Source organism: Numida meleagris, chromosome 4 (genome assembly GCF_002078875.1).
Source record: "Numida meleagris isolate 19003 breed g44 Domestic line chromosome 4, NumMel1.0, whole genome shotgun sequence".
NCBI classification, from domain to species: Eukaryota; Metazoa; Chordata; class Aves; order Galliformes; family Numididae; genus Numida; species Numida meleagris.
This window is the reverse complement of record NC_034412.1, coordinates 10,982,005-11,009,259: the sequence shown is the minus strand read 5'-3', so window position 1 is coordinate 11,009,259 and position 27,255 is coordinate 10,982,005. Positions and strand designations below refer to the sequence as shown.

Genomic DNA, 27,255 nt, shown 5'->3' with positions numbered 1-27,255 from the left:
TGAGCAGTGGAGAGCTGTCACACCAGAGTTCCATGGTACAACACTCTGTGTTCAGAAACAGAGACACCAAATAATCAAACCTTATATATGCAACTTTGAGTCAGTTAACGAAGTGTCCTATACTGCCAAATTGCATCTTACAAAAAACAAACGTTGCTTTTTTTTTTTTTTTTTTTTTATTTTTTTCCCCCCCCCCCTTTTTTTTTTTTTTTTTTTTTTTTTTTTTTTTTTTTTTTTTTTTGCATGAAGATGGCGGCGCCTCTCGCCAGCAAGGCAGGGTCCGCCGGCACCAACAGCAAGCCTCCCTTCCCGGAGCTGGATTTCCGATCGGGAGCCAGGGTGGAGGAATTGAATAAACTCATCCAGGAATTCACCAAGCACGACCAGAGAGAGTACGACGACCAGCGAGCCCTGGAGATCCACACAGCGAAGGACTTCATCTTCTCCATGCTGGGTAGGGCAGGGACCGCGCGGGGCGGGGGCGATGCCGGCGGGACCTTGGCGCTGAGCTCCGAGAGGTGCGGCACCGCGGAGCGCGTCCCCGCTGCGAGGGCTCTGGGGGCCGTAGAGCGCGCCTCGCCGCCGGGACGCTGTTTTTCCTGACCGCTCACCTACCCTTTAGCGGCGGTATATTTATAAGCCGATAGGAAAGGCTGGGTCGCAGAGCTGACCGGTGCTGGAGAAACACGGCGAGCCTGCAGGGCTGGAGGTGAGGCGAGCCCGAGCCTTTATTGTTTTTCTTCCAACTATTAAGGCTGTCGGAAGCGCAGATTTACTTAATGTATTTATTTTTTTTAGGGGGTTATTAGACCGGCCGGTGCTTGTAGAGGAGCATCCTCTGAACTGCGTTTCTTGCTTGGGTTGCAAAACTTGCTGCGAGTGGAGTGAGTCGGATTGTGGCCGGGAGTCCTCATCTGCGTGAAACTTTGCATCGCGGGCAGGGATCCTTAAAGCAGGGGAAAAGATGCTGGCCCTTGCAGAAATCACCTGGGCATGACTAAGGCTTATTAAGATCAGCAGCAGAATGACTAACAACTCTGACTCTCTAGGAGTTAATTTCCTGATAAATATTTACATTATTTTGACTGTACACTCATATGAATGAGAGCCCTCGGGATACAAAAGGATGCTCTTTTATGTGCAGGTTGGACTTTAAGTCAGTCTGCCAAATGTGTCTCAGTATCCCAAACATTTCTGTGTGTAAAATAAGAACATGGTAAATCAGCAGGTGTGGCCAGGGAGGGGTTCTTTGTGGCTCAGAGGTGCCCACAGACCCTTGAAGCCCAATGTATGGTCTGCAGATACACAGTGAATAACCTGCATCGCTTTTCTCATTCAGAAGCACAGAGCTATCTTATAAATAATTTGTTATTATCCTGCGATTATAATCTTCTGTATTGTAGGGGTATCCCATCCCAGAAATAGACCACTTTCTTGGTAGCTGTGAGCATACCTCTGCTCATTAAGTGAGCATCTACCCGTCCAGCTGGTTAACTGGTAAGGTGCTCAGGTAACTGCCTGCTTTGGAATTTGCACAACTTTGTATATGTATTGCTTTTTCACCAAAGGTTGGACAGGATACAACAGACTAAATTTAGCTTGAGAACAAGGACAACAAGTTGAAAAGTCAGTAGCGTGTGTATTTATAGTTGCTGTTATAAATATTTTTCCCTTCCTGTTTTAAAAAAGCTATGTGGCAAAGCACTGGTTGCAACAAAGTCTGTAGGATTTTTCTTGGTGAAAACTGGATCCAGTGGAGGTCATCCACTATTATAATCTGATACATTTTTTCAATCAGGGCTTTAAATAACTGGCTGAGGAAGCAGGTCCTGACAAGATGAAGCGAAGGACAGAGAGCTGTAAGAACAGCAATTCTCAGTGTGTGGCTGGTAGGTAGAGAAGGCTTTCTGTGGTCCTGCTAAAGCACTGCTTGTCTCTGCAGGGGTCAGAGACTGCCGTGTGTTTTCCTGTCTCACTGGCAGGAAAGGGTAACAAAAGAAAGAAGAGCAGGTTGTAGTGTACCTTGTATTTCTGCAAGTGCACTGTAAGGTCTCGCTATTGTGAAAACAGAGAGCCTTAGTCTGTTAGAAATAACGTAAATTAATGTGGCTGTTCGTTAATGTTATTGGTGGGAGATGAGCATTTAGTTTTAAGTGTCTAGACTAAAACTGGGTTTAAACAGTAGCTATATTTCCATCTAAGTTATGTCTCACAGTTAGCAATGCGACTTGCTTCTGAAAAAAAAGACAGGACCTTAGGACCAAGCCCAGGACAGAAATGGAGATGGGGTCTGACTTGTCTGCTTTAGACCCAGAAGCTGCGCTTGTAGATCAGACCCTTTTTAGCCAGAGAGGCTCTTAAATCTAAAATGATTTAACTTATTAATAAATAGCTCTTTCCCTTGTGCCTGATCCCTCCCATACGTACTGCTCTTATCTCTTCGGGTGATGATAGGAAAATTAAACGTAGCTTTCCTGATTTAATTACACTGGTGCATAATTTGTGGATGAGTGATAGGCGAGAAGACTTTGCATAGATTCTGTGATGTTTGTACTCCGCGTGGCTTGCCCTCTAACTCAGATCTTTGCTTTCTTTTTATATTAACTATTTTTCTCTGTGTGCTGTCTTACGCTGACTCTTAGTGACAGAACTACAGGAGATATCAAGAGCTGCGCTATGATAAAATTAGGGAGAGGTGCTGCTTGCCATGCCTTTGTCCAAAATCTTGTGCCCCAAGTGTCAGAATAGGGCTGTAAATGACCTAGCTATCGAGTGAGGGAATTGAATATTTTCTGAATGCAGGCAATTCCTGGGCATCCCATACTTAATTGCCAAGACCATATGGTCTTACTGGTGCCCTCCACTGAAACAACAGGTGTCTTTTGGTGTCTGTGCTGGGTCACCTCCCTTACACACACTGAGCTGTGCCTGGTAATTACTTGTCTCCTCAGCACAGGTATTACTGAGCCTCAAAGGGGAAGGCTGTATTAATCAAGAAAAGGAGTGGAGGGAAGAGAGCCTTGTGTTCTGCACAGCAGGCTGGCTGGGATTGATGGGGAGCCCAAGTCTCTGCCTGCCAGTCATGGAAGGAGCTCATCACTTATTCTGACTGTGACTGCTTTTTTGTGCTTAAGGAGTGATAGAGGAGTATTTTTATTGAATGATGATGTTGCTGTTGATGATATTTGGATTTTTAAAGCATTAGCTGCAATTGTGATGAGTGGCACATAGTACTGATATTGCAAAACCTTTTAGGGGTGCCTGATCTTGAGAGCATTGTTCCTGCAGTACAAGTGCTCCTGGAATCTTATTAAATAAAGAATACCTTTCTGTTCAGCACCTGAATAAAAAAGTGTTGTAAAGCACAGATGTGCTAGGCTTAAAAAAAAAAAAAAAAAAAAGAAACATATTATGCTCTTGGGAACAAGAACATTGCATATTAAATAGCCTCTTGATATTTTCTGTGCTATTGCTGCCTTAGAGCAGCTCACTTTATTAGAGATACTGACTCTTACGTTTCACTTCTTAATGAGAGGAGCTGAAAAGAATAGAGCAAGGGGGTATGGATAGAGACAGACCACACAGAGCTGTTTCTTCTACTAAGGGCACACACTGGTATTCAGTTGTCTAGAGCAGTTCTCCAGCCTTTCGTGCTAGTGTTTTATTTCCTATGATTAGACTTCTTCTTTGTAGAGTCAGAACAGGGATGCTCAGGGCACTTTGTGCCCTCCTCTTTCCTCTCAACACCCTCTGTCCCTCAAACCAGGGAGAAGACAGGTTCAAGTTGGCACTACGTTGGCATTTCTTTTTGAAGGCCTCTGATGCATCTTTTTGTCACTTCAGTGGTTGCATATGCAGGACCGGAGCTGCCCACCTCAGCACAGCTCTCGGCTGCCCATAGGCCTGGCCTGCAGGGTGGGCAGCCTGCTGCCACTTAGAGCCGTTGACAGGACTGAGAGAGAGCTCCCATCAGCACCTGATAGAGGAGAGTGGTGAGCCTGCTGAGAGCATTTCTTGGCTCCCTGCTCTGATGATTTCCCTTTTCAATGGTGTCTTCTACAGGAGAGGTATTTCATGGCCTCCATTGTATTGGAGGTCTGTCTATCAGAATAACATTGATGGTCTGACTATGTTGTAGGGTTTTGTGGGGCATTTTTTTTTTTCCGTTTGCCCACCTGGTATTACTTGATGATGAAACCTCCTATTGTAGACTAGATTTCATGCATTGTTGGAATTGCTACCTGCTCGTCTGTGATAAATCAGAGAAATCCTCTGGTTTCTTTTGTGGCATTGAGCTGATGAAATAGCAACAGGATTGAAGCGATCTCTCTAGGGTTAAATCTTTTGTGTGTGCACACCTTTTCCCAAGAGAGGCCAATCATTATAGGAGCACACTGCACACTGAGGGCTATGTTAATAATGGCTCCCTGCTGGCATTCCCTGTGCTGCTGAATGCATAATGCACAGCTGTTAAAAACAACCGTACTGTATTGCAGATTTCATTTCTGGCTTCTGTTGGGTCCCCTCTCCCTGCAGATCACGTTTCTATACTTGTATTTGAGGTTGTATTTTTTAAGGGATAGGGTGCTATGCTGGCAGTGTGACCCTCACAAGGCATTGATGTCTTCTGTTTGGCTGTAGCTATCAGAAGTCAACCAATTTCACCTAATGGGAATTCTTACTCTGTTATTAGTTTAAAAGAATCCATAGAATCATGAAGGTTGGAAAAGACCTCCAAGATCATCTAGTCCTCCTGTCCGCCTACCACCAATGTTGCTCACTAAACCAAATTCCTAAGTACCACATCTCCACAGTTTTGGAACACCTGCAGGGATGGTGACTCTAACACTTCTCTGGGCAGTCTGTGCCAGTGCCTCACCACTCCTGAGAATAAATTCTTCCTAATATCCAATGTGAGCCTCCCCTGGCCCGACTTAAGGCCATTCCCTCTTGTCCTATTGGTGTCATATGGGAGAAGAGGCCGATCCCCATGTCGCTCCAACTTCCTTTCAGGGAGTTGTAGAGATCAGTAAGGTCTCCCCTGAGCCTCCTCTTCTCCGGACTGAACAATGCCAGTACTCTCAGCTGCTCCCCATTTTGCTCCAGACCCTACACAACTCTGTTGCCCCTTTCTGGACACACTCCAGAGCCTCAATGTCTTTCTCATAGCGAGGGGCCTGTAGCCACCTCTGTCTCTTTGTTCAAAGGGGTTGCTCCCCATGTGCAGTGAAAATAGCTTGAAAACATTTCTCCTAGTTTGTTTTAAGACGCTGGTACTTCACTTGCTCAACTACTGTTTTGAAACATTAGGCTCTGATGCAGAGTATTTAGTGTAATAGCAAGGAACATGTCCTAAGGGCACAAATTCTCATGCAGGCTTGTCAGACTGCCCACCGCCTGTTCCTTCAGTCTGTGGAAATATTTGTAAAAGATTTGGGTGAATGCTTGCCAAGCCCAATTATGCAATTATGTTTTAAGGGCAATTTTATAATTACAGTGGAGGATGGTAACCAGGATACGTGAGTTGTTGGGTTTTTGACTTTTCCTTTTTTATTCCACATGACTTTGCATGAATTCCAGTTAGAAACCAGTTGTTCAACTTTCTTGTAGGTAGTTGACTGTAGGTGAAGCTAAATAAAGGCAAATACAACACTGCTCAGGAAGGCCGGAGGGCATGTTTTATTTTAGTGATTTAAATGACAACTGTGTTCTTGGAGACCCAGAGCAGCCTGTAGAAAGAGTCCAGTCCAGAGGAGACTCGAGATTAATCAATCTTCAGTCCTGCCTGGGCTTCTTGAAGGGAACCTCAAAACTATGCAAATTTTCTTGGATAGCTCCCACTTCCAGTCAATGGGGCTTCGCTTGCCAGGGCTGCTTCAGCATGAGCAGTGCCAGGTGACCATGGAACTCCAAGCATGTGTGTGCGAGACCCTGTGATGGCAGCTGCAGTTAGAGGTTTTGGCATGAACCTCTCAGTTCTCTTTGAGACTAAGAAAAATGGTCTGCCACTAAATCCATTAGGTACGTCTAGGTGATAGTAGTATATGTATCTGATCCTTGAGTTGTGTGGGTGCTAACTTGGGAAATGAGCTGTAGCTTATTTGCTACAGTAAGGCTTAAGAATTGAATGCATTATGCAGGATAACATCCCTCCTGAGCTGGATTTTTTCTTAGCAGCCCAAAACTGGGATGAATGAAGTTACATATTCTAAAATAAACTCGTTATTTCTGTCCATTGGTATCTTGGTGTAGTAGAAATGCTAAGTCATGGCCTGACCCAGTGATTGAGCACCTGGTGGGAAGGCAGGGCCAATCCAGGGGAGCTCAGGTTTGTGCAGTGCACCTGAGTGATGGAAGGGGTGGAGCCAGGATCCACCCCTTCCCAGATCTCATTTAAGGGTTGGCAGTGGAGGCAAGGGTCTCTTGCTGGTGATCCCTGTGTACTTGAGGATGTTACGGGCTTTCCAGAGGTAAGTAGCTTCTTTCCCTTATTTCTGTGCTTACTACTGTCACGTCTGAGTGAATTCTCAGTCTCTGCAGCTTGGGATCTTGCTGTTTTGCTGTCTTGTTGCACTTTCCATTGTGTTTCACTTGGTTTTCTGTCCTCTGAGTAAGGAGTTAAAATTCCTTAAGAGCAACAGTCCATTCTCCTGCACAGCATGTTATGTTACATGTAGAGTTTCTCTAATTTGCCCTTCTTGCGAGGATGAAACAAGCAGTAGAATAGGTGGAGTTGTGAGTAAGGAAGGGTTATCTGCCTGATTTTCTTAGGAAAAGGGGATGACCTATTATGGGAACTAATGCAGGAAGCAGCTTTGGATGTTGTACTTACTGAACTTCCCTTATTTAGAAAAGAGAAGTATATGTGCATGGGAGCAAGGGTGAAAGAGCTGAAAAATGACCATTAGATATGTATCTCAGGTCTTGTTCTGATCATTGGTAGTGTGGTGTGAGTTCTCCAGACTGAAGTGAAGCTTTATTGTAACCTGCAGAATACTTCATATGTTCCCTGCCCTTACTATGGATTTTACATCCAGTGAAGTTTTACGACTTCTTGCAGCACAATCCTGTCTTACCATGTAAGAAAAATAGAGGATTTGGTTTCTTTCTTAGCTAGTGCAACTCAAAGGTGGCTCGTGAGACGTTCAGAATAAATCCTTTAGCAGCAGATGTTCCAACTGACAGATGCTGCTATGGATTTTCCCTTCTTTCTATTAACTCTACTGTATGGTTTCACTTCTACTGCTCTGCTGTATTCCTTTTTACTGCAAATAGGAATTGTCCTGGGCTGAGTGGATTAGTAGTTCAGCCAACCTGACAGGTCCCTGATTTATGTGCTCCTTCATCAGATAAACTTTCTTTAATTCTTTCGAAGCACCATTTCAGAGACTTTATGGTTACAAGGGAATTAACATCTGCTGTAGCATTTGGTTCAAGAAAGATCGTTTCCCTTCCCCCCATCATATTTGACTTCTGATCTTTTGAAAAACACTTGGTGCTGAGTAAGTTATAACAATCCTGTTAATGCATTGTATTTCATGTTGGACAGTATGATTTTAATTAAAAGATGGTTAATACACTTTGTTGTGAGCGTGCTGTTGTCAAAGGTACAATTTGTATGCCACTGAACTGAGGGGACTTAATTACTTGAAGGTTCCTGACATCTTTGTCTTGATGCAGCAGTGGGTGACAGCTACTCCCACCTGCCTGTATTTAGGGCTCTGGGCAAGTGTTTGCACAGCACTGCGTGGTTTTGGCTTGTAGAACAAGAACTGGATATCACCCTGAGAGATCATTCTGGGTGCTAGACACAGAGTCTGGACATCTATGCTTCATTTTAAGCTGTCCCCAAATTCTCATAGCTCTGTGCCAGTTCCTGTATCTAGTGATACATGATAGGACTTTAGTAAGGCCAGAAGAGTTCCCCATCTCCTGTGCTTCAGAACTGAGCACTGTGGTGTTGCTGTTCTTCATCTCAGAATGGTTTAACCCTACAGCACTCTGAGGCTACAGCTGGAAATGGAAGCCTGTTTTTGGGTGCTGAGCTTCAGAAAGTCTTCAAGTGGTGAAGGCAGATAGTTGCTCTGTTGAGCGTTGCTCTAGTAGTGGCTTTAAGATCAAGTACAGTTCAGCTTCTAGGAGAAGCATTACAGCCTGACCCAGTTAGGCAGTTCTAGCAAGTAATCTTATTTTATACTGAAGGGATCCCAGTGCTCTGAGAAATTAGTTTAAAGAATAGAGGGTCTGTGCTGATATAACTTGGCAGAGTCTGGCAATGACAAGCAGTAAAAGGCAGCAGTTTGAGACAGAAAGCAAGGGAAAATGCCAGGCAGAGCTGAAGCTAGAAATTCTGCTGGGAGAGCAGTAAGAGATTGGGACAGAATTTTTCTTGTGCTATAACACATCTCTAAGGCCATGATTTAGATGAAGAGTAGAGGTTTAGGTGTGGAGTGTTGTTGGTCTGCTTAGATCTTCACTACTACACGTGGAATTTCTTACTCCTGCTGATGGAGTGTGAGTTTGTATGTGGTTTGGTCCAGAATTGCTGAGTAGCTAGGGAAAGCTTTTCAGTAGCTGCATCCAGAAATAGGTAGGTTAGTTCTTGCTTTGTTGCAAAAACTGTTTGGCCATGAGATTTTTCTGTTCTGCAATGATTTATTTCAGCTCTCCTGTTCATGTTGTTGGGTCTTTTGGTGCTGTTTCACATGTCTCTCAAGATGTTTTTAATCAGTGGTGCTTATATGACCTTGTTTAGAAAATCAGATACTGAGTTTGTGAGGAAGGGATTGTATTACACAACTATTAAAAATATGAAGTCAAACACTGAAATCAGCATCTGTGCTTTTCCCTTTAGGCTTCTACACTTTGCATTTTAATGGGTCTCATGGTGATGCTTTGGCTGATCTGGGACACAATGGCAGTCCTCTTGGAAAAGAGTCCTGTGCTAATAGCTCTGGCCAGGCCTGATCCACAGGGCAGGTGCTTGGAGATACTTCATGTTTGTTTTGTATCTCACTAATTAATGTATAACTTAGTGGTAGAACAGCGGGAAAGCTGTGCTTGCTGACACTTCATGATATAATGATTTAATCCTTTGTGACACATTCCTGCTGAGTGTCAAAGCTGATAACTCTAATCTCTGTCCCTAGCTCAGTGTGACAGTAACCTGTTCTAGAGGGCATTCTGCAGGAGCCTACAGGCTCTTGTAGGTACTTTGTGACTGATTCGTGTAAACTCTTTTTGTACTTTGCCACTCTCGAATGTGATTGCACAGCATTGCTGGGTGTGCTGAGGAATCCGGAGTTGAGTGCAAACAAAGGAGCCGGCTGATTACATTCAAATGAAATAAGGCTCCTCTTGGGAGAAGGAAATATCCTAATCTACTTCTAAGTATGCTTCTTCCTTTGCAGATTCTGAAGCCTGGATATGGGTGCAGGTCTGTGCACAGGGATAACTACTCTGCAGTGGTCAGTCCCCGCCATTCAACCAGCAGAGCTTGCTTGTCCAGCATAGACAGTGAACTGATGTTTATTTAAACCTTTTGGTTGAATGGTATTCATAAAACAGTTTGCAGCTCTGCAAATAGAGGAGGGAATGTTGCTGTAACAACTCTTCAGGGGCTCTGTTGCCTTCTGTGTCTGCAATTTGCCTTTTGAAAGTTGCATACAGTGCGGTGAATGGCAGATCAGGTGTTGATATCGGCCTCTTGATATTAGACCCTCCATGCTTAAGTTGCTGAAATCTCTATTTTGTAGACAGGGCAACTGAGTAAGCAATCAGTAACTCGAAAAAAGTAAAAGCAGTGCAACTCTCTGCAAATGCAGCACATCTGAACAAGCTCCACTGTTGGAATTAAATGCCTTTTCTTTTTTCCAGTGTGCAATCTGTAATGCATGTCTAAGTGCAGTATTGAGGGGAAAGAAGGAGCTGTAAGAATTTGCATGAGCATCTATCAGATAAGGGTTTTCTTTGTGTGCTCTCTGTTAAAGCTTGACTCTGTATTCCTAGTTTTCCTCAATATCCTCTGAACTTTATGAAAGTGTGAGGAGTTCAAGTGAGGCAGGAGCATTATACTGAAAATAGCCACTTTGGCAGGCTTGTAATACCAAAGAATGACTGTGTCTCTGCAGTTATTTTAATTATCTTGAGGTTGGGATGTCATAAGTGCTAAGTAAGCACATAGCATACTTTAAGTCAGAGCTGGAGATATTAAAGTTACAAGTGTGTGTCACTCTGAGCTCACAATTTTTAACTAACCATGTACCTTGGAAATGTATATGTGCCTTTGTTTATTTGTTTTTATCTCACTTTGCCCCAAACAAATAACTTAGGTGAAAACATTATGGTATTCAAGGGCACAGTTGACAGTGCTTTGGAGTGCAGTGTTGAGAAGCAATACTGCTGAGGTTTGCAGGTGGAGATCTCACCCCCTCTTGGCAGATCTGCACTGGGCTGAGGCCAGCCCTGCTTGATGAGGATTGTAGGAGCCCTATAGAAGGGACTTTTATAGGAGTGAGGGGACACAAATGAATAAAATCCCCCGACCCCCAACATGCCGATAGACCTCCTGTTGTTCTTAATTTGCGTCTGTAAATGGCACTGCTTTCCGCTGTTGTGCACCAAAACAATAATAAATAAGAATCTTTGGCGTTTATATACTACTTCACAATTTTCAGAGTGTTCAATGCACATTAACTAATTCAGCTGAGATGCAAATGTTCTCTGAGCAGCGTCACTCTTCTTGCTGCCCAGGGGGACCTTTCATTACAGCTGGGACAACGCTTTTATTTTTCGCCCTAACTGAAGCTGATGACAGGAATGTTCAATACAGACACTGGATCTTTCTTCCTGATGATTCTAAGCATTTGCATATACCCCTGTTTGCCCAGAAATTTGGCTATTCTCAAGTTGTGTGGTACCATTAAGAAAATCATGCAGGAGACTTGTAAGTACTGTGCTACAAAAATGCAGACCTACCTTTAATGGATAGTAGTTGCAGAAGCTATTGAGCTAGCAAAGATGCTGATACATTTAGTGTATCACTGTGCTTGTTTAAGGTCTTGGGAAACATCATCTCCAGTGGCTCTCTGTGCCAATGGCCTCAGCAGCTCAGAAGGAGAATAAACATCCATTAGTTTTGAGGATGCTGCATGATTGGAGTATGTGTCAAAGGGAGTTTAGGATGCTCTCAGTATGTGGCATTGGTCCATGTTTCTCTAGATCCAGTAACTGCTAGGTGAGGAGGATAAAGCCCAGCAGATGGCTTATTGCCAGGTAAGGTGTTTTGGGAGACACTGGAGACCTTATGTCCATCCTTCACCGTCCTGAATCCCAAGCACGGAGTAACACTTGGTTGGCATGAATCTGGTCTTGCTGGCCTTTGACTTGCTTTCTGCCTTGACATTTTGTCTGTGCATCTAGTGCTGGTGATGGGGAGTTTGATGCACTTGCATCTTTGAACTGAGCAGGATTGGTTCCAATTCTTATTTGTGAGAATGGCATCTCTTTGTAGCATTCTTGTTAAGGGACAAGGAGATAAGCATCCTTTTTTTTATTAGGTTATGTAATGACCTACTTCTAGGAGTTTACTTTGGAAACAAATATTTAGTGGTCTTGATAAAATGAGGCCTGTTTCTAGTAATGAGAGTAGTAACTCTCATTCTAATCCTTGAAGCTTAGCCGTAACTAGGTGGCATTTTGCATTCCCTCTTTGTCTAACCTTTTGGTTACTTTCTTTTTTACAAGTGATGCCTGCATGTCTGACCTGAAACTGATTCTGAAAGAACAGCATCAATTATAACTTTCACATAAATGGTCATAAGGGCAGAACTCGATTAGCCTCTTACTGACCTAATTACACAGGGAAGTAGCAGTGCCTTCTGAGATCAAAACTCTCATATTGCTACAGCATTTCCTTCAGCGAGAAGTGCATAGGAGAGCAGCATGTTTCTTGTAGGTGATTTCTTTTAGTAGCCCTGATATCCTCATTTTTCCCTTTGAAGTTAATGTGCAGATTGGTAAGTGGCATCACTCAAAGTGACTGACTGAGCTGCTGTTGTCTGTGGAGATATCTCCAAGATAACCCGTTTCCTGGTCACAGAGCACCTTGGCTTCTGCCACAAGGCATTTTAAGGGAGCCAATCAGCTGAAGGAGCAAGATATTTTAACAGCTTATTATTAGCAATGATGCTGCCAAATACAGCTCAGAGTCTGTGGCTGAAAATGTTCCTATTCAACACTGTATACAGTAGCTTAAAGGAAAGGATTGTGCAGTTTGACTAGCAAGCAGAGCACTACCAAATTACAGAAATTAAGTCTTTACCTTTGCAGGTCCTTTTCTCCATTTGCTGTTCGTGTTTTTCTGCTGGAAGCGTAGGGAATTTAGGGGCCTTCTTTCACTTTTATTGCTTTATGGCTAGGCTTCCCTGCTGCATCTCCTCTCTGCTTTTCCCAGTGTTAGCGTGTCGTATTTTTTTTAAATACACCCATAAATTAGGTGCTTGTTTCAGTTTCTTTTCTGCTCTAAAACTCAAAGATTTAGTGACTCCTTCCCCTTTTGAAATTAGGATAAATAAGCTGGAAGTGCTTTATTTTGTTTTCTGTTTTGTCCCTTTTTCTTCTAAAAGAGCAGTATTACTGGATAGACATAGAGCACTTCCAAGTATTTTTCTTCTCCACTTCCAATTTTTGGCTGTGCTCTTTTTCTATAAAATACTCCTGTGCGCACTCCATTTCAAGGGGTGAGGTCCGAAACAAAATAAGAAAAATGTCCACATTTTTTCCTGCCTCCCTTGCAAGGCTTGGCTGTACCGCCTGGCTGAACAAACCCTACCTTTGTCTTGTCTTTGGAATAAGAAACGAGGGCTTGTTGATTCCTGCTGCATTAACACTAACCTTCTGTTTTCCTGAGACCTCCCAGGAGACTGCTGCAGTGTGCACCTCCTGCACTCCTGCCCTGGAGTCTTTACAGCACTTACTTGGGTTTTAACAACTGGAGGAATGCAAAATTGCTCAGTGTGGTAGTGGGTGGAGAAAGGACACTGAGGGTGCAAGGCTGAGGATACTTGAAGATGTTCACAAGAAAAGCCCAGGAGGACTGAGGATCCTGAGCCTCTGGCCTGTGGCAGATCTGAACCTGAACTTTCAGCTAATAACCCCTGAGCTGCTCAGCAGCCTCTGCATGCATGGGGGAATTTTAGGAATGTAGACTTCAGCACGGTATGGGGGTGCTGCTGCTTGCGTTCTGTTCAACCAAGAGCTTTAGAAAACTGCAGTAGGGTTGGTTTTGCCACAAAAAGCCCCATTGTGCTTGTTTGTAGCATTCTTTAATTAAAGATTTATTTTCCCTGGATAAGATTCCGTTAGAACAGCAGGAGCCTCCATCAAAAAGCTGCTGAGAGGCCTCTTCCCTTTGCTGGCATAGCATGGCTTCACCCCTTTCCCTTCATCACACCCCCTCCCAGTCCCTTTATTTTTAAGCTTTACTGACTGGGATATTGAAGAAGCTGTTGTTAGTGGTGCATTGCCTTCAAATTACAGAGGCATTGATCTAGGGATGTGAGAGAAGAAACTGTTGGGGAAGGATGAAGCAGCTATCACCTGCAGCCTGTTCAGTGCCACACCTGATAACTAGGCAGTGATTCAAGCCACCTGAGATGCTAAGTGCAGTGTAAGAAGTAGACTTGACCCAGGTGAGACCCGTTTGTGATTCTGAAGGAAAATTCTGTTTGGCACCAAAGAGAATAGTGCTTCACTTCTGCACTGTAGTTCAGGATTGGTCTGCTTTATTCCTCATTTCTTGACTCAACCAATATTTGCATATTAAACTAGGTAGCTTGAGTACCTCCTCTCCTGACCCAGCGTCTTCTCATTAAGGTGCTGGGGAACGTTGTGGGTAGAGACAATCCACAGCATGTGTTCTCTGCAATATACACTTAAAATTGCTCTTGGTTGCCTTGCAGCAAAGCTATTTCTGTCCTGCTGATGGCCTGGCTAGCAAGCTGAAAATGTCTGGGTAGGATTTATTATGCTCTGACCATTAAATTTTAAACTGCTTTTAATGGTAGATGTTAAATCACTGCTGTCCTAGTTCCAAGCTCAGTGCAAAATTCCTGAGTTCTTAGGAAGGCATTTCCCTGCCAGCAGCCTGTGACAACTCTTTGTTTCTGAGGACAAGAAGATGCAGGACTGTTCAGAGAACCAGGCACCAGTAGGTTGGTGGGGGACCTGTGTGCAATCAGATGGGTAGCTGGGCCAACGTCCAGGCTCTGGAGAGCAGAGCCTTGCAGACCTGGTACTGCTGTGGTGTGCAAGAGGAGTATTTGTGCTGGTGTCTGTGTGCAGGCTCTCAGCTATGACAGTGATTGAGCAGCTTTGCTCTTGCCTTTGTTCCTTCCTGATTGAAGCATCTTGGGGGCTGAAATGCAGTGTTACAACATTGAGCTGTTTACAACAAGCTATTTTATTTTTGTTCATGTCTCATAAATACCAAACTGTTCAGTGTTGGCATGCAAATGTGGCTTTGTCTCTTGCTGTTGGGAGCCTCAGCGCGGCTTTCTCTTGAGGCTGAGGAAGCGTGGCCATAAAGTTGTGTGACTCTGATGCAGGCTGCTTCCTTCAGTGTGGCGTGAGCTGAGTGCTCTTCTAAAAGCACTAAAATGGATTCTGAAGCACTAAATGGATTTTGAAATCCTTTTCAGCTACTTCCAGAGACAACTGTGGCAGGTGGGCAGGGGTTGACTTCCTTGCTGAGGAGAGGATGATGTTGTGTTTTGTTGTAGTGCTTGGCAAGGGAAGCAGAGAGCCACGCAGAGCTTCTCACTCTCAGTCCTATGATTTTCACACTTATCTGCAGTTGCCCCCTAGTGCAGGGCCTTCCTTCTCCACCACCAAGCTTGTTATTTAATGTTTTGCTTTCTTTATCCCAAAGCTGGACATCATTGATGGTTGGACTCTATGATCTTAGTGATATTTTCCAAACTCTGAGTATATACAAAATCATCATATGGAATTCTCCTGGTGGGAAATACTTGAGATCAGCACATCAAAAGAGGCAGAATTTTACTGAGCTCTGCAGCAGTTCTCCAGAGTCTGCACTTGACCAAAGCAGGATATCCCCATTCCTCAGCACAGTGCTTAAAACCACTGTTCCTGGCAGTGTTTACTATGATGGCAGCTGGAAGTAAAGCTCTGAACCGGAGTATCTTGTGTTTGGTAATTTTCTCCTTATGGAAGGCAGATCAGTGCTCAGTAACTCAGGTTATTTCACTCTTTCTTGCAGTAGACAAGAGGCAGGCAAAAGTAGAGAATGGGGATGCTGGGACAGGGTGTTAAACACAACCACTTCTGGCAGGAATGCTTTCCTGGTGCATGCCTGCCTGTCTCAAGGTAAATGGACACTGACTTCTCTGCTGCTTCTCTCACCTGTAAAGTTTGAACAGACCTTGTGATGGTGCTGCCGTATGGCTTCTTCCTGTATTAGAAAGGAAAATGCCGAGTGTGGACATCCCAGTGTGCATGCGTCTGTCTGTCTGGACCTGTCCCATCAATTAAACAGGAGCTGATGTCATGTTGGAAGGTCAGCTGTTTTATAACCTAATATTACCATTTTGTTTCCTGTGGGCTTATTCTTTGCCTCCAACCTTCAGCTCGGCACCATCTGGTGCGGGCACACAAGGGAGGAAGATTAGAGGAAAGTAAAGCAGCTTTGTTCACTTCCCCCATTGCCTCCGATGTACACAGGAGTCAGCAGTCTCTTACAGTATTGAATTTTAAGTGGTGGGAAGGAAGGGCTGGATCCTGTTAGCTGTCTAAGGAGGGTGAAATAGTCTGTGTTTGCAGTGATCTGTCAGCGTCTCGCAGTTCCTGAGGTACTTACTGTGGCCACAGAGTGCAGTCAGTTGCATTTTATTTTATATTTCAGTAGTCTTTTATTTTTGAGCTTTTATAGCCAACCCTTGTATTTTCTATACCTACAAATTGCTGAAACCACTCCTAAAGGATGTACACACCTGGTGCTCACCCTGACTTCAGGATGCTTTGAAGTGCTGTGAGCACCCAATGTGCATTTACAGCTGGCAGAGCCAGCAGACTGACGCAGCACAGGCATCTGCCCTGGTGGCATCTGTCTGCACAGACTGAGGAGATGCAGGTCTGCTGCTCCATCCTCTGCTGCTTGCAAATAGCACCAGTGATTTCCATCTCATGGTAGGAGAGGTTGGCTCTTCATATTGCCTCCCACCCTCTCTCTTAGTCTCCGTCCAGCCAGGGGTGTGATGCTCTCCATCCAAACTGCATGCTGATTGTTTTCTGTGAAAGACAAATTTATTTTCTTCACGACAATAAAAAGATGATAATGCTGCTGATCTCCCAGGCCAGCAGCGTTACTTGCAGACTAATATCTTATTTTTTAGCTTCAGTGATGCAAATTTTGCGTTGGAATGTTTTGAAACAAAATGTCTCAAGCCATAAATAACTATTATGTGTTTAGCTGTTTGGAAAGGATAGCTAATTGATGTGCTTTGGTTGGATGTGAGTATGCAAGCCAAGTAATGAAGGCATTTGGCTGACTGTGATTCATGGTGTATACATGGCACTGTATTATAAAGCATATCATGTGCATGTAGACTTTTTGTCATCTGCCTTTTCTTTGCTGTTCAGCTTTCTTCCAAACCACTATTTTTTCAGGCCGAGGATACTTTATAACAATTCCTAATTCCTGGAAAGAGGATGATTCAGCTTGGAGGCTTTTGAGGAGGCTCATTTTAATTTTTATATTTTTAAGAATTGGATTCTCCCATTATGTAGAGAATTGTGAACAACAGACATTCAAAAAAATTATTTGGAACAAGCAGCAAATTCAGAGCTTTTCAGTCATTTAGGTTGGTAATTTTTAACTGTGTTCTCACTTCTCACTTCAGCTGTTCATCAGGATGATCAGTTAGACCAAGTGCAAGTAGGCTAGAAGTCATTTCTGTGGGGTGGGAAGATTCGTTATGAGCACTGGCTTGGTTGTACTTGATGGTGTAGCAAAGAATGTATTAATATATTACTATTTATTGTTCTGTTCATAGTGTAGTTTTGTAACCTGAAATGCTTCTAGGTGTATCAATTCTGTACTTCCAGCAATCTATCTGAAAGCATCTTTCGCTTCCCGTATTCAGGAGAGCATAGGACAATTTCTTGCCTTGGATCACTGTAAAATCCTGCTGCCTACCTGTTCTTTCTTTTTCTTCTGTTTCTAGCTCTTGGCTTCATTAGTATTGAAGGCATGCAGCCAAGGTTGGCGAGGACAAATTAAGCAGTGGCCAGCCCTTACTTAACTCTTTGCTGCTTTTCTTTAAGAAGACCTGGGAGTGAGCAAGGCTTTTTGATCTCTTTTTTTCTTTGTTTTTCTTTCTGTGACAGCGCAACAAGGAATTCAAATCTGCTTTTTGTAGAGCTAAGGGATCTGAAGTGATGAACTGTGCCTGGTGGTACTGAATAGGGAGCTCAAGTTCTTCCAACTCTTGTAGACTTTTCTTCGGGAGGGGAGGAGATGCACACGCCTTATCTTTACCACAGGTGATGTACACACCACATTTCCAAATCATCCAAATGTGGCTTCAAAGAAGAGGCAACATGATTGCTGGCTTTGCTCCCCAAGATTTGTGTCCCGGGGGATGTTTGGCTGACAAGATATCTTCACGCAGCTCCAGGTGCTGCAGCCAGAGGAGCACCCTCATTGTCAGGATGGGTCTGTGAAGGGAGTGAGCCAGCAGTATGGTTTCACCTGCACATCTGGCAAAGCCATCCCATGAGTATTGGGTCAGTGGGCATCAGCAGTGCTTAAACTAGTATTTCATGTGGAAACTGGGGTTTTTAGTTTATAGTGCCAGTATCAATAGGAGTTCTTATATTGGGATAGTACTCTGTAGTACTCAAAGCTGTACTAAGATTAACATGAAACTGTGGACTTTGCTTTGAAGAAAATCCTTAGGATATAAGTAGCAGTTCTGTTTTAAGTAATCCCAAACTTGTAGTCCTTTGTTAGCTTTCACTTCCATTAGATTGTTTTAACTGTTGACTGACCTGTTGAGATTGCCTGGTTTTTTTGATTGTTCCTCTTTGTGTCTCTGCAAAAATGCCTGCTTCCAGGGTTTGTCCTGTTTGTTCATGGAGGTTCTCCTGTGAAGGAGCTTGACAGGGTTTTGTTCACCATCTCTAAGCAATAGTTGTGGTGGCTTAGGGAGTTACAGAGAATAAACTGGATTGATTTTTCTTTTGCAGCCTAGACTAGAAAAGCTGATTCCTTCTGTCTGCTGCGTGTTGAGGGCTGCAAGCCAAGCTGCTATCAATTTTACCTTCTCCTCCTGTGAAACTGCTGAAGAAAAGATGCTTTCCAGATCGTGTGTGGAACTGATGTGGTTTATATTACTAGATGATTCAGCTAAAAGTGATGCCAGAACGTCTTCCAGAACTCTCAGTGGGCTATCGAGTTGAGAAGAGCAATAACTGGAGTGAAATTCTGGGCTGTGTCTGTAGCTGCTGCCATGCCAAGTAGTTCCCTTTGATTTACTGAAGGTCTAAGAGAACTGTGGGATGAGGGGTGCGCACCAAGTCTTTCCATAGGCTTGGTTAGTAGGTGGAGATACATACAGTCAGTGCTTAAACTGCACATAGCTTCTCCCTTTGTTGTCAAATACCATCACCACAGGGGCTGCTAGGGTATTCTTGGCCAACTGTATTTTCTTCTACCTTCTGCTGAGATGGAGGAAAGTCAATTTTCGTAAATGGAAGTATGATTAGCTTACCTATTTTTTCCCTTCATAATCATACTTGGCAGTCTTCCAGAGAGCTAGTGGAACAAGAGTTTTTGGGGCTTGATGTATACACAGACTCAAGCCAAAGATGGACTGAGCAGCTGTCTGGAAGCCTAGCTGTGTAACTCTACATTTAAGACTTGCTTATATGTAGACTGGAAAGTGCAGGGAATGAAAAGTGCCCAGTCAAATCCGGTCAGTATCATGACAAGTGACTCTTTGGACTTTGTTGAGGCTGTAGATTGAGGGATTTCAACTCCAAATCAGGTTAAACTTTTGTACATGGATGAAGTCCAAGGACCTGTGTGCTACTAGTGGTGCCTGGGAAATCTAGCCCAAAGAGTAGACACTGGTAGTTCTGTGTCCCATAAAAAGGAAGTGTTAAGTTAGACTGATGAACAACAGAACCGGATGTGGTTTTTACTGCTCAGAGGGAGTTTCCAGTGAATGCAGAATAGCACATCTTGACACCAGAGAATGAGGAGCCTACATCTTTGTGTCTGTGGCTGTCAGAAGTCCCATTTATGCAGAAGGATCCCAGGGTACCAGCAGCCTCCAGCAACTAGAGCGTGGGGTAGCACGACTCACATATGATTCAGAGAGAAGAAACATGTATGGGTGGTAGTGGGGTTTGTGTCCCCTTCTGAATCAGTTTTGAGCAAGTCAGAAGAAGCTTGAGCTCTCTCTTCTGCTGTATGCTATGCTGTGTTCTACCCTTAATAAAGGGAACTATAGGAAGAGCTGTGGTTTGTTTCTGTTACTGCTGACTCAGGAGGGGGCAGAGATGAGAAGTGCTGCCTTGTCACTGTGTTCCCATGGGAAAGTTGTTTGCATCGTGGCACAAAGTTTCTTCTCTGTGCCTTCATAGTGGAGCTGTCAGCAGCCCTCTATCTCCTTCCACTACAGATCAGGATATCTTCCTATTGTTTCTTGCTTTTGGACTGTGGACTGTAAACCTGATCTGCTGTTCCAGTGAGCAGAGCCGCCCAAAAGCACTCTCTATGCAGTGCCCCTGGCCCATCTGCTGCTAAACGAGGAGAGATCAAAGCATTGCATGCTTGGACTGCTGCAGATTTTCCTTCAGCTCAGAGTGCAGGGGCTGGTGCTCTCCAGGCAGGAGTCTTTCTGGCTGGTCAGGTCAGTAAGGGCAGGCTCTGTCAGCAAAATCCTGCCAAGACACTTATGGTTCATGCCAGGAAGGCTCTTTCCTACCTTCGCCTGTGTCTAAGCAAAAGGGCAGCATCAAGCGGCAGGTTAGGTGGGCTCATACTGTTGGGCTTTCACTAGCAAAACTGTTAATCATGAATCACATCTCTTGTACCTTTTGGCTGTGCTGGCAGAAGAGCTTGCTGTTGTGTTGCTACTACATTTAAGAGTACCTCATGGTCCCTTGTATTCCATTCACAACTGCACGTGCACTTTTGTGTTAAGTGTGTGTCTTGGGTTGAAAACCACCCAGCTAGCACAAACGCCAAGTCTGGGTGGATGCAGAGATGAGGAAAAATGTATTTGTCAAGCTTTTATTTACTTTCACCACATAGATTTAAAATGCAAGTGTGAGTGCTGTTTGGATAAAGAGGCTGTTCTGTGTGTTCAAAGTGTGAAAAATTCCAGTTGTTTGCACTCTAAACAACTTGCCCCGGTATCAGAAGCTTGCAGTTCCCTCCCTAGCTCTGTGAGCATTGAACAGTGGAAAGATGCAGTAGGCAAAGAGTGTAACTTGAAGGAAGTTCGTTCCTCCCTGTCCCACCTCTTTCTGTGAGCAAAAGGATGGGGAATGCACAATGAAGACATCTGTTCCTTTGAACCTGCTCACAGTCTTGCTGGGTAGTAAAACTCGGGGAGAGGAGGAGAACCTATTGCTGTTGTTCAAGTGGTCGTTAATCGCTGATTGTAGAGTACGGAGGGGTGAGCTTTTATTGTGTTGACCTTCTTTAGGGGATATTGAAAAGCAGCTGGCACTGGCCTCTGCCAGGATTTAAATCCAGGAGCTACAGAATCCCTTTCTCCTTTGAGAGAGGAAGCAAATCTCCATGGAAGCCATGCTGTCCCTGTGCCTCAGGGCCATGCCTCCACTGTGCTGACCCAGATGCTGCCCTCTGCTCTCGTGGAGGAATCCTGCTACCAACATACAACCATGCTCTGGGCTGCAGGAAACTGAATGGGAGTTCTGCAGAAAAAACTATCTTGTCACCTGGACTCCAGGCATGCGTACCTCCCATCTGAACTTTGCTCTTCTTATGCATAGTGCCTAAAATCTTATGGCCATAAGCACAGGGCTGTGACCTCCCTGCCTTCCCCCCACTCCCGTTCAATCTCACTGTGCTGCTTAGTCACAGCGAGGACTGCTCTAATGTGTTTAAGTGGCCCAGCTCCTGGCTGAGTCTGTTGTGCTTTGTGTTCAGCCTGGGCCAATTCTTTTAAGTAAGATGTGAGGTAGTACACATCTGCAGCTTCGGAGTCTTCCTGTTGTGTCAGCAGGTGCATGCATGAATACTAGGTGTCCCCATGTCCCTCTAAGTATCTTATCTGGAACAAAAGCTGTCTGGTAAACAGCATGCCAAAAATGCCAACAGGGTGATGCATTGATCTCAAACCCTTTCATTGGCTCAGCTGCAGAATGCAGAGGCAGATGGTCCCCCAGAGGTTCTCTCAGGCCCTTGAAAGTGCCTTACAGCATATACCACTGGCTGTGTATCTACTTGCATCGGTAAGGTTAAGGGGAGACATTCTGAAGTTGTGGACTTGAAGTCTTCCATATACTATTCTGTACTCTCTGTACTTCCTGGCCTTCTGGTTTGTCTCCCAAGATGCAAGGTTGGTGAAATAATACAGTAGAGGAAAAATGAGGGCAGCCTTCTTCTAGGGGGTACTGAAGCACAATGGCTTGACTGAAAGCAGTGGGATTCTCTAATGCGGGGACAGGTGTATTACATAGAGGTGAGAAAGGAGTGTGGCAGGCCCCAAGCACCTCCCTAAACTGTATCAGGTGGCATAATGTAGAGGGAAGAGGCAGCACCATAGTGTAACAGTGCAAATAGTGTGGCTGATGAGGTTGAGCAAGCTAGCAGAGCTAAGCTGCTGCAGTGAGCTGGAAAAAGACTTTGAGAGCCAAGCGCTGTAAGAAGAGAGGCAAACACGGCTGATAAAGCAATGAGCAACAGGAAAGGCTGATGCTGGATTAGTTTTATGAACTAAATAGGAGCTTGTTCCAGAATTATGCACTTGAAGTATTGAGCAGTGGAGACTGCTGAGTAGTTAAACTTGGTTTCCCTGGTAGGCACAATTGTCCCACAACCCAGGGACCCTCAAGTGCAGGATGAAAAAAAAAGTGCTTGAAGGAACCTTGCATTTGTCCACCTTCAAGTTTTTATCATGGCATGGAGCACCTTAAAGAGCCTATGGAGACAAATTGATCCTTAGCAAGAGGAATAGAAGGGAAAACTCAGCACACTGATGCATCACTAGTCTCCAGAGAAGGCAACAAGTGCCTCTGAACATCAGAAGGTGCTTGAAATTGGTGCAAAAGGGTGTGATAAGTGCAAGAGCTCATCAAGGGAGAGGAGCACAAAGCCAAGGATGTAATTGATGGGAGGCAGCCCTCAAAAAGAGTGTGCATTTGAAAGTCTGCGGGTGAAGTGAGCAGCTAAGCCATAGAATGGGGCTGCAAGGAAGCCTGTGAGGTCATGGGTGATGCTATTCTATCCTTAAATATGCGATAGTGCCACAAGCTGATTATGCAGGTGGCTACTGTAGCACTGCATTTGCTTAGTTTCAGTGCAGGGCTATAAGCAGAGATAAACAGGAAGGAAAGGAAGGTCAAAGGAGGTTTCCTTTAGTGAATGAATGAAGGTGATGACAGGGCAATGGCAGATCCCTCAGTACTGGGTTGCAGCACATTCTGTGGACTAGTTTTGTATGCACGGAGACAGAAAACAGATCAGAACAAAAAAAGCCACGCATTATGCACCCTAATTGTACAGCAGTTGTACTATATTCTATCCCAAGGACAGAGGAAGAGACTGTAGATTTAGTTAGGAGAATGTGTGGGGTCTTCTAAGTTAACAGGAACACCAGGAATGCAGCCTGTGCTGAGAGTTTTGTCTTGAAGCAAGCCGGGCTGCTTGTTTCTTTTTCCCTATGGATCTCCAGTGAATTCTGAGCCTGTAGTTAAGGTTTGTATGCAACACTATTAAGTGTCGTTTCCACTGTGTGCTGGAAACCTAGAGGACACTTAAAAAGCTGGAGAAACAAAACCTGTGAAGTTTATTCTTTTTTTCTTGAAGTGCTAGCCTTGGGCCTGAAATGTCCTGGATGGAGAAATTGCTTCCAATAACCCACAGTGTTGTTGGCTTTATGGAAATGAAATCTCTGTGCAACAGTGCTCTCTCCTCACCCTGCCGTTCAAGACAGAATTTGGTGCAGATGCCTGTGGTGCTGCTGGGAGGAGCAGACAAAAGGTTGCAGCAGTGTCCCTCAGTTATGGCTGGGTGTGCTCTCAGGTCTCACATCAGCCAGTGAGCGATGGGCAGAGGAACATCTCAGCACCCTGCTTGCTATTTGGCAATGTCCAGTTCCAGAGTTGAGTTTAGTCTCGAGTTGTTTCTGGAGGTGCCTCTATTTGCTTGGCTTGAGCTGTTAAATGGAAGTAGTGCTGTGTGGGTAGACATGGTCAGGAGTTAGGGAGGGAACAAATCACCCTGAGAAATGAACCTTCAATGTATGATTCTGCTTCAACAAAGGAAAAATAATGCTTTTCTTAGTGCTGAGGTTATTGTCCACAGTTTTCATCAGCTGGGACTAGAATCCACCCGTGGGAGTATGGGATAACAAACTTGCTTTTGAGACAGTTGGCAGGCAGGAATTTATTTTTGCTGACGTTTAGATTTTTTTTAAAGTGAGACTTTGTCCTCATGATGGATGGGCTCCCATCCTCTTCCTCCTCCTTCAGCTATCTGCAGAGTAGGCTGGAAGAGAAACTGTTTTTTGCTCATGAATGCCCATAGCTTCCCTTTTGTCCTGGCTGCAAGCTTCTATTACAGCTCTTCTTACAAATCCCTCAAATATCAGCTTTAATTTAGCAGTGCACTGACCAGACAGACTGAGTTTGTCAGTTCCTTCCCCGAGAGCAGGATCTGATTAGCCAGCAGTGCTAGAAGGGATGTGTTCACCCTGGTGCCTTCCTCTCTTTGCCCCCCTTCTCTGTTATGCAGCAGGATTTGTCTGCCCTGATAATGCCGATATCACGTGCAGGAGCTCTGGCTGGACCTGTCATTGGCTGGTAGAGATTGGTTTGGCTGTCGGACTCAGGCCTGAATGTAATCTCTCTCTTCCTTCTAAAGCAGCAGCAGGGATGCCCAGACCATTGAGGTAACGCTCTAGAAAAGCAGAGGCTTTAAATAGTGAACTCCTGACCTGTGGCATTTGCTACTCTGTTTTAGGAGGAGTCTCTTTGTTGCGCTAACCTCCTTTGTCCCCTGAGGAAAATGGCAGTGAGCAGTGTGGAAAAGGTAACTGTGACAGGACCTGGCTGTTTGCCACACCACAAAAGAATGACAGCATCGGTACTGGGTGGGCCATGAAATACACAGGGTCCCATGACCCATAATTACAGTATGGAGCCTTTTGCTCCTGATGCTTTAACAACAACATAATGAACGGGTTTAAAAGGAATTGTGCTAATTTGCAGAGGATTTATCTGTCAGTAGTTGTTACTATTTAGCAGTCTGCATGCAGAAGCCTGTAAGCCACTTGCTGCCGGAGGCTGAGGAAGGTGCATCACAGGGAGCATTGCTGTAAGCTTGCTCTGTTGTTTCATGCTTTCCCCTGACATTTCTCCTCCTTGTCACTGTCACACAGGCTGTGCTACGTGAACTGACACAGGATTGCTTTTTCCCTGGTGTTGTACACTGCCTGTTTTGCCACGATCTCTCCCACTGCTGTCATCTTTGCCTTTTCCCAACTTTGTCGTGCAGATGTCCCTGCTTGAGCTTGCCTGTGTGAGGTGCTGTCCTGCTGAGTGCAGAGCTTGGAAGTTCTACACAAGCACACCACAATTTCTGCTGTTTCTTAGTAGGCAAGAATGGCCACTGGACAGGTTTTGTCCTGGACTTTAGGCAAGGCCACCCTGAAAGTGTTCACTGCTGAGCTTTTTTCCTCCTGCACAAACTGTTCACTCAGTGCACAGATGTGGCCAGGTTTCTGTCCCAGTCTTCCATCCATATGTGCCTCTCTTTTCCCCAGCATTTGCTCTGCTCCCTGTTGACTTAGCACCACTGTAGGACTCTGGGTGAGAGTTTCAAATCTGCATTACTCTACTTGGCCTTTTCTCCTCCAACAGCAGGTGAGGCAGGTGGCTGGGCTGAGTTTTAAGGTCATACCTGTGTGCTAGGTTACCTTGCTGTTTTTGTACCCTCAGGGAGCCTGTGTGCTTGGAAATAATACAGCATAGTCTGTTTGCAGCGTTAAGCTCTTTTGTGAAAAGAAATTGTTGGATTTGTTTAGGACTACTTAATTTGTTTTGTCTCAGCTCTCTTCTCTTAACATCCCATTAAAGTAAGACTGTTCTCAAAAGCTCCTTGTATAACCTTTCCAGCCTATGCAGCAGAGATGCCATTGGTTTTACTTCAGCTCTATTCCCTAGTTAACTGTGAGTTCATTTACTTATTCGTATTTACTAATTATTTGCCATGTCCTTGCTCTGTGACCTCATTGCTGACCCCATTCTCTACTCTGTTCTTCCCATCTAGTAGGAGAGACAATAAGCACATACTGCAGTTTGTGTTACAAATTGCCACAAGCATGCCTGTGGCATCTCAGCACTGACCATGCAGTTCTTTTGTACCTTCATGTCTCGTGAAACCTCACAGATGTACTGTTTTATAGGATCCAGTCCAGTTCCCACCTAAGGAAAAAAAACCTGAATGGTTTCAGTGGTCTCTGGATCAGTCTTTTAATCCTGTGATGGAATGTGGCCGTATTCTTCTGTGGGTTTTAGCATGACTATATGCTGAATGCCATCATGACTGCTGCAATATTAGCCTGCATATTTTCCATCAGGGTGTGAAATCATCTTGATGTTTGGAACTGCTCACATATTTTTTCTAAACCATTGCTTATCTCTGCATGGGAGCACTGTGCTGTAATAGCCTTAGGACTGGTTGAATATCACATGCTCTTGGATTGAGAATTCCCCTTAATCCAGGAGATTCCTACAGTCTTTTTGAAAACTATGGTAGAAAAATGGGAGGAGAATGTGAGAGTTTTTTTTAAAAGAATTTGTAATGAACCTTTGCAGGCAAGCAGTTATTACAGGCTTGTTAGTGTGGTTTTCTGTATGAACTGATGCCTTACTTGGAAGCCATTCAGTAGGTTTCCATCGTATTTTTAATCTTTGCAGCATAGTGAAGAATATCTGCATAGTACCAGGAGATTTTCAGTGACTAGATATGCAGGGTCTCTGACAATGTTTCAAGGTAACACTTATATTTTTGGTAGGTCCTATGGAATGCTGCATATGCACAGAGATTTTTGGAAAGGAATTTAAAAATTTTCCTATGTTACTAACTCCTCCTATATTCAGGGTCCTATACAGTGGATTTACATCTTTTCTTATGCTTCCACATTTGCCTTCTTGCACTTGATTCATCCTGAAGAGTCTATGAAAGACCAGCTACCTGTTCTGCTTCAAATCTGTTGCTTTCACGCAGTGCCAAAGCAGTGGCTACAGATACTAACATCACATTTTCTATGAAGAGTGATATTCTTAATAAAACAAAAAGCATACACTGTCCCCTTCCCATTCCTCTGGATATGGCTTCTCCTTTTTCTTGTCTGTAAAAGTTGATTCACTTTCATTCTTGCATAGTTTTCCTTGGAACGGACAGCTCTAAGTACTGATATGCTGTTCTCTCAAACAGGTTTGCAGATAATTTCCTTTACATGGCACATTGGATGCTTGTCCCTCCAAGGTGGCAGAAGGCACTAAGTACAGTATGCCAGCCACTTTGTTTTGGATCCTCTTTCACAGGAGTTCTTTTGCTTGTTGCAGAAAGAATTGTGCAGTGTGGTGAGAATTGTTCACTAGGGCACTTAACTCGGACTCTTTCCTATGGTGAACCAGAGCTTCTTTTTTGGTCTTATCTCAGCATGCTTCTAGCATCAGGGAAAGAAGTTGTGACAATAGTGTGTTCCTAGGCCTTTGTAGCAGGTGAGAGCCTTGCTTATGCAGTTCTTGCTTTTGTTTTCTGTTGGTCTGTAAGATCTATCTGCCCAGCAATGGCAGTGAGCTGCAGAGACCTCCAATCCATCCTGTGTTTGGAAGTAGAAATAGCAGCAGTAGAAATGTCGATGGCTTGGGAAGAGCTTTGTTGGCACAAGGGGTGCAGAAGTGCTTCACTTGTATTGTGCCAGATGTCTGTTTATTTCTGGCTGCTGGAATAATGCCAGCTGTGGG

General features: G+C 44.3%; 1 protein-coding gene across 7 annotated transcripts in view; it reads left to right on the top strand.

Moving 5' to 3' along the window:
- Positions 1 to 27,255, top strand: part of MB21D2 (Mab-21 domain containing 2) — a 59,027-nt gene that overhangs the window by 9,702 nt on the left and 22,070 nt on the right. The window contains exons 1-3 of one of the 7 annotated variants that reach the window (XM_021395159.1): positions 325 to 454; positions 623 to 709; positions 799 to 1,889. In XM_021395159.1, the coding sequence (XP_021250834.1) occupies positions 1,838 to 1,889 (52 nt within the window). In that variant the 5' untranslated portion in view covers positions 325 to 454; positions 623 to 709; positions 799 to 1,837. Of the gene's footprint in view, positions 1 to 243; positions 455 to 622; positions 710 to 798; positions 1,890 to 4,831; positions 6,471 to 24,286; positions 24,311 to 27,255 lie in introns of those variants that run through there. The other 6 variants (XM_021395160.1, XM_021395164.1, XM_021395158.1 and 3 more) reach the window with 6 other exon arrangements.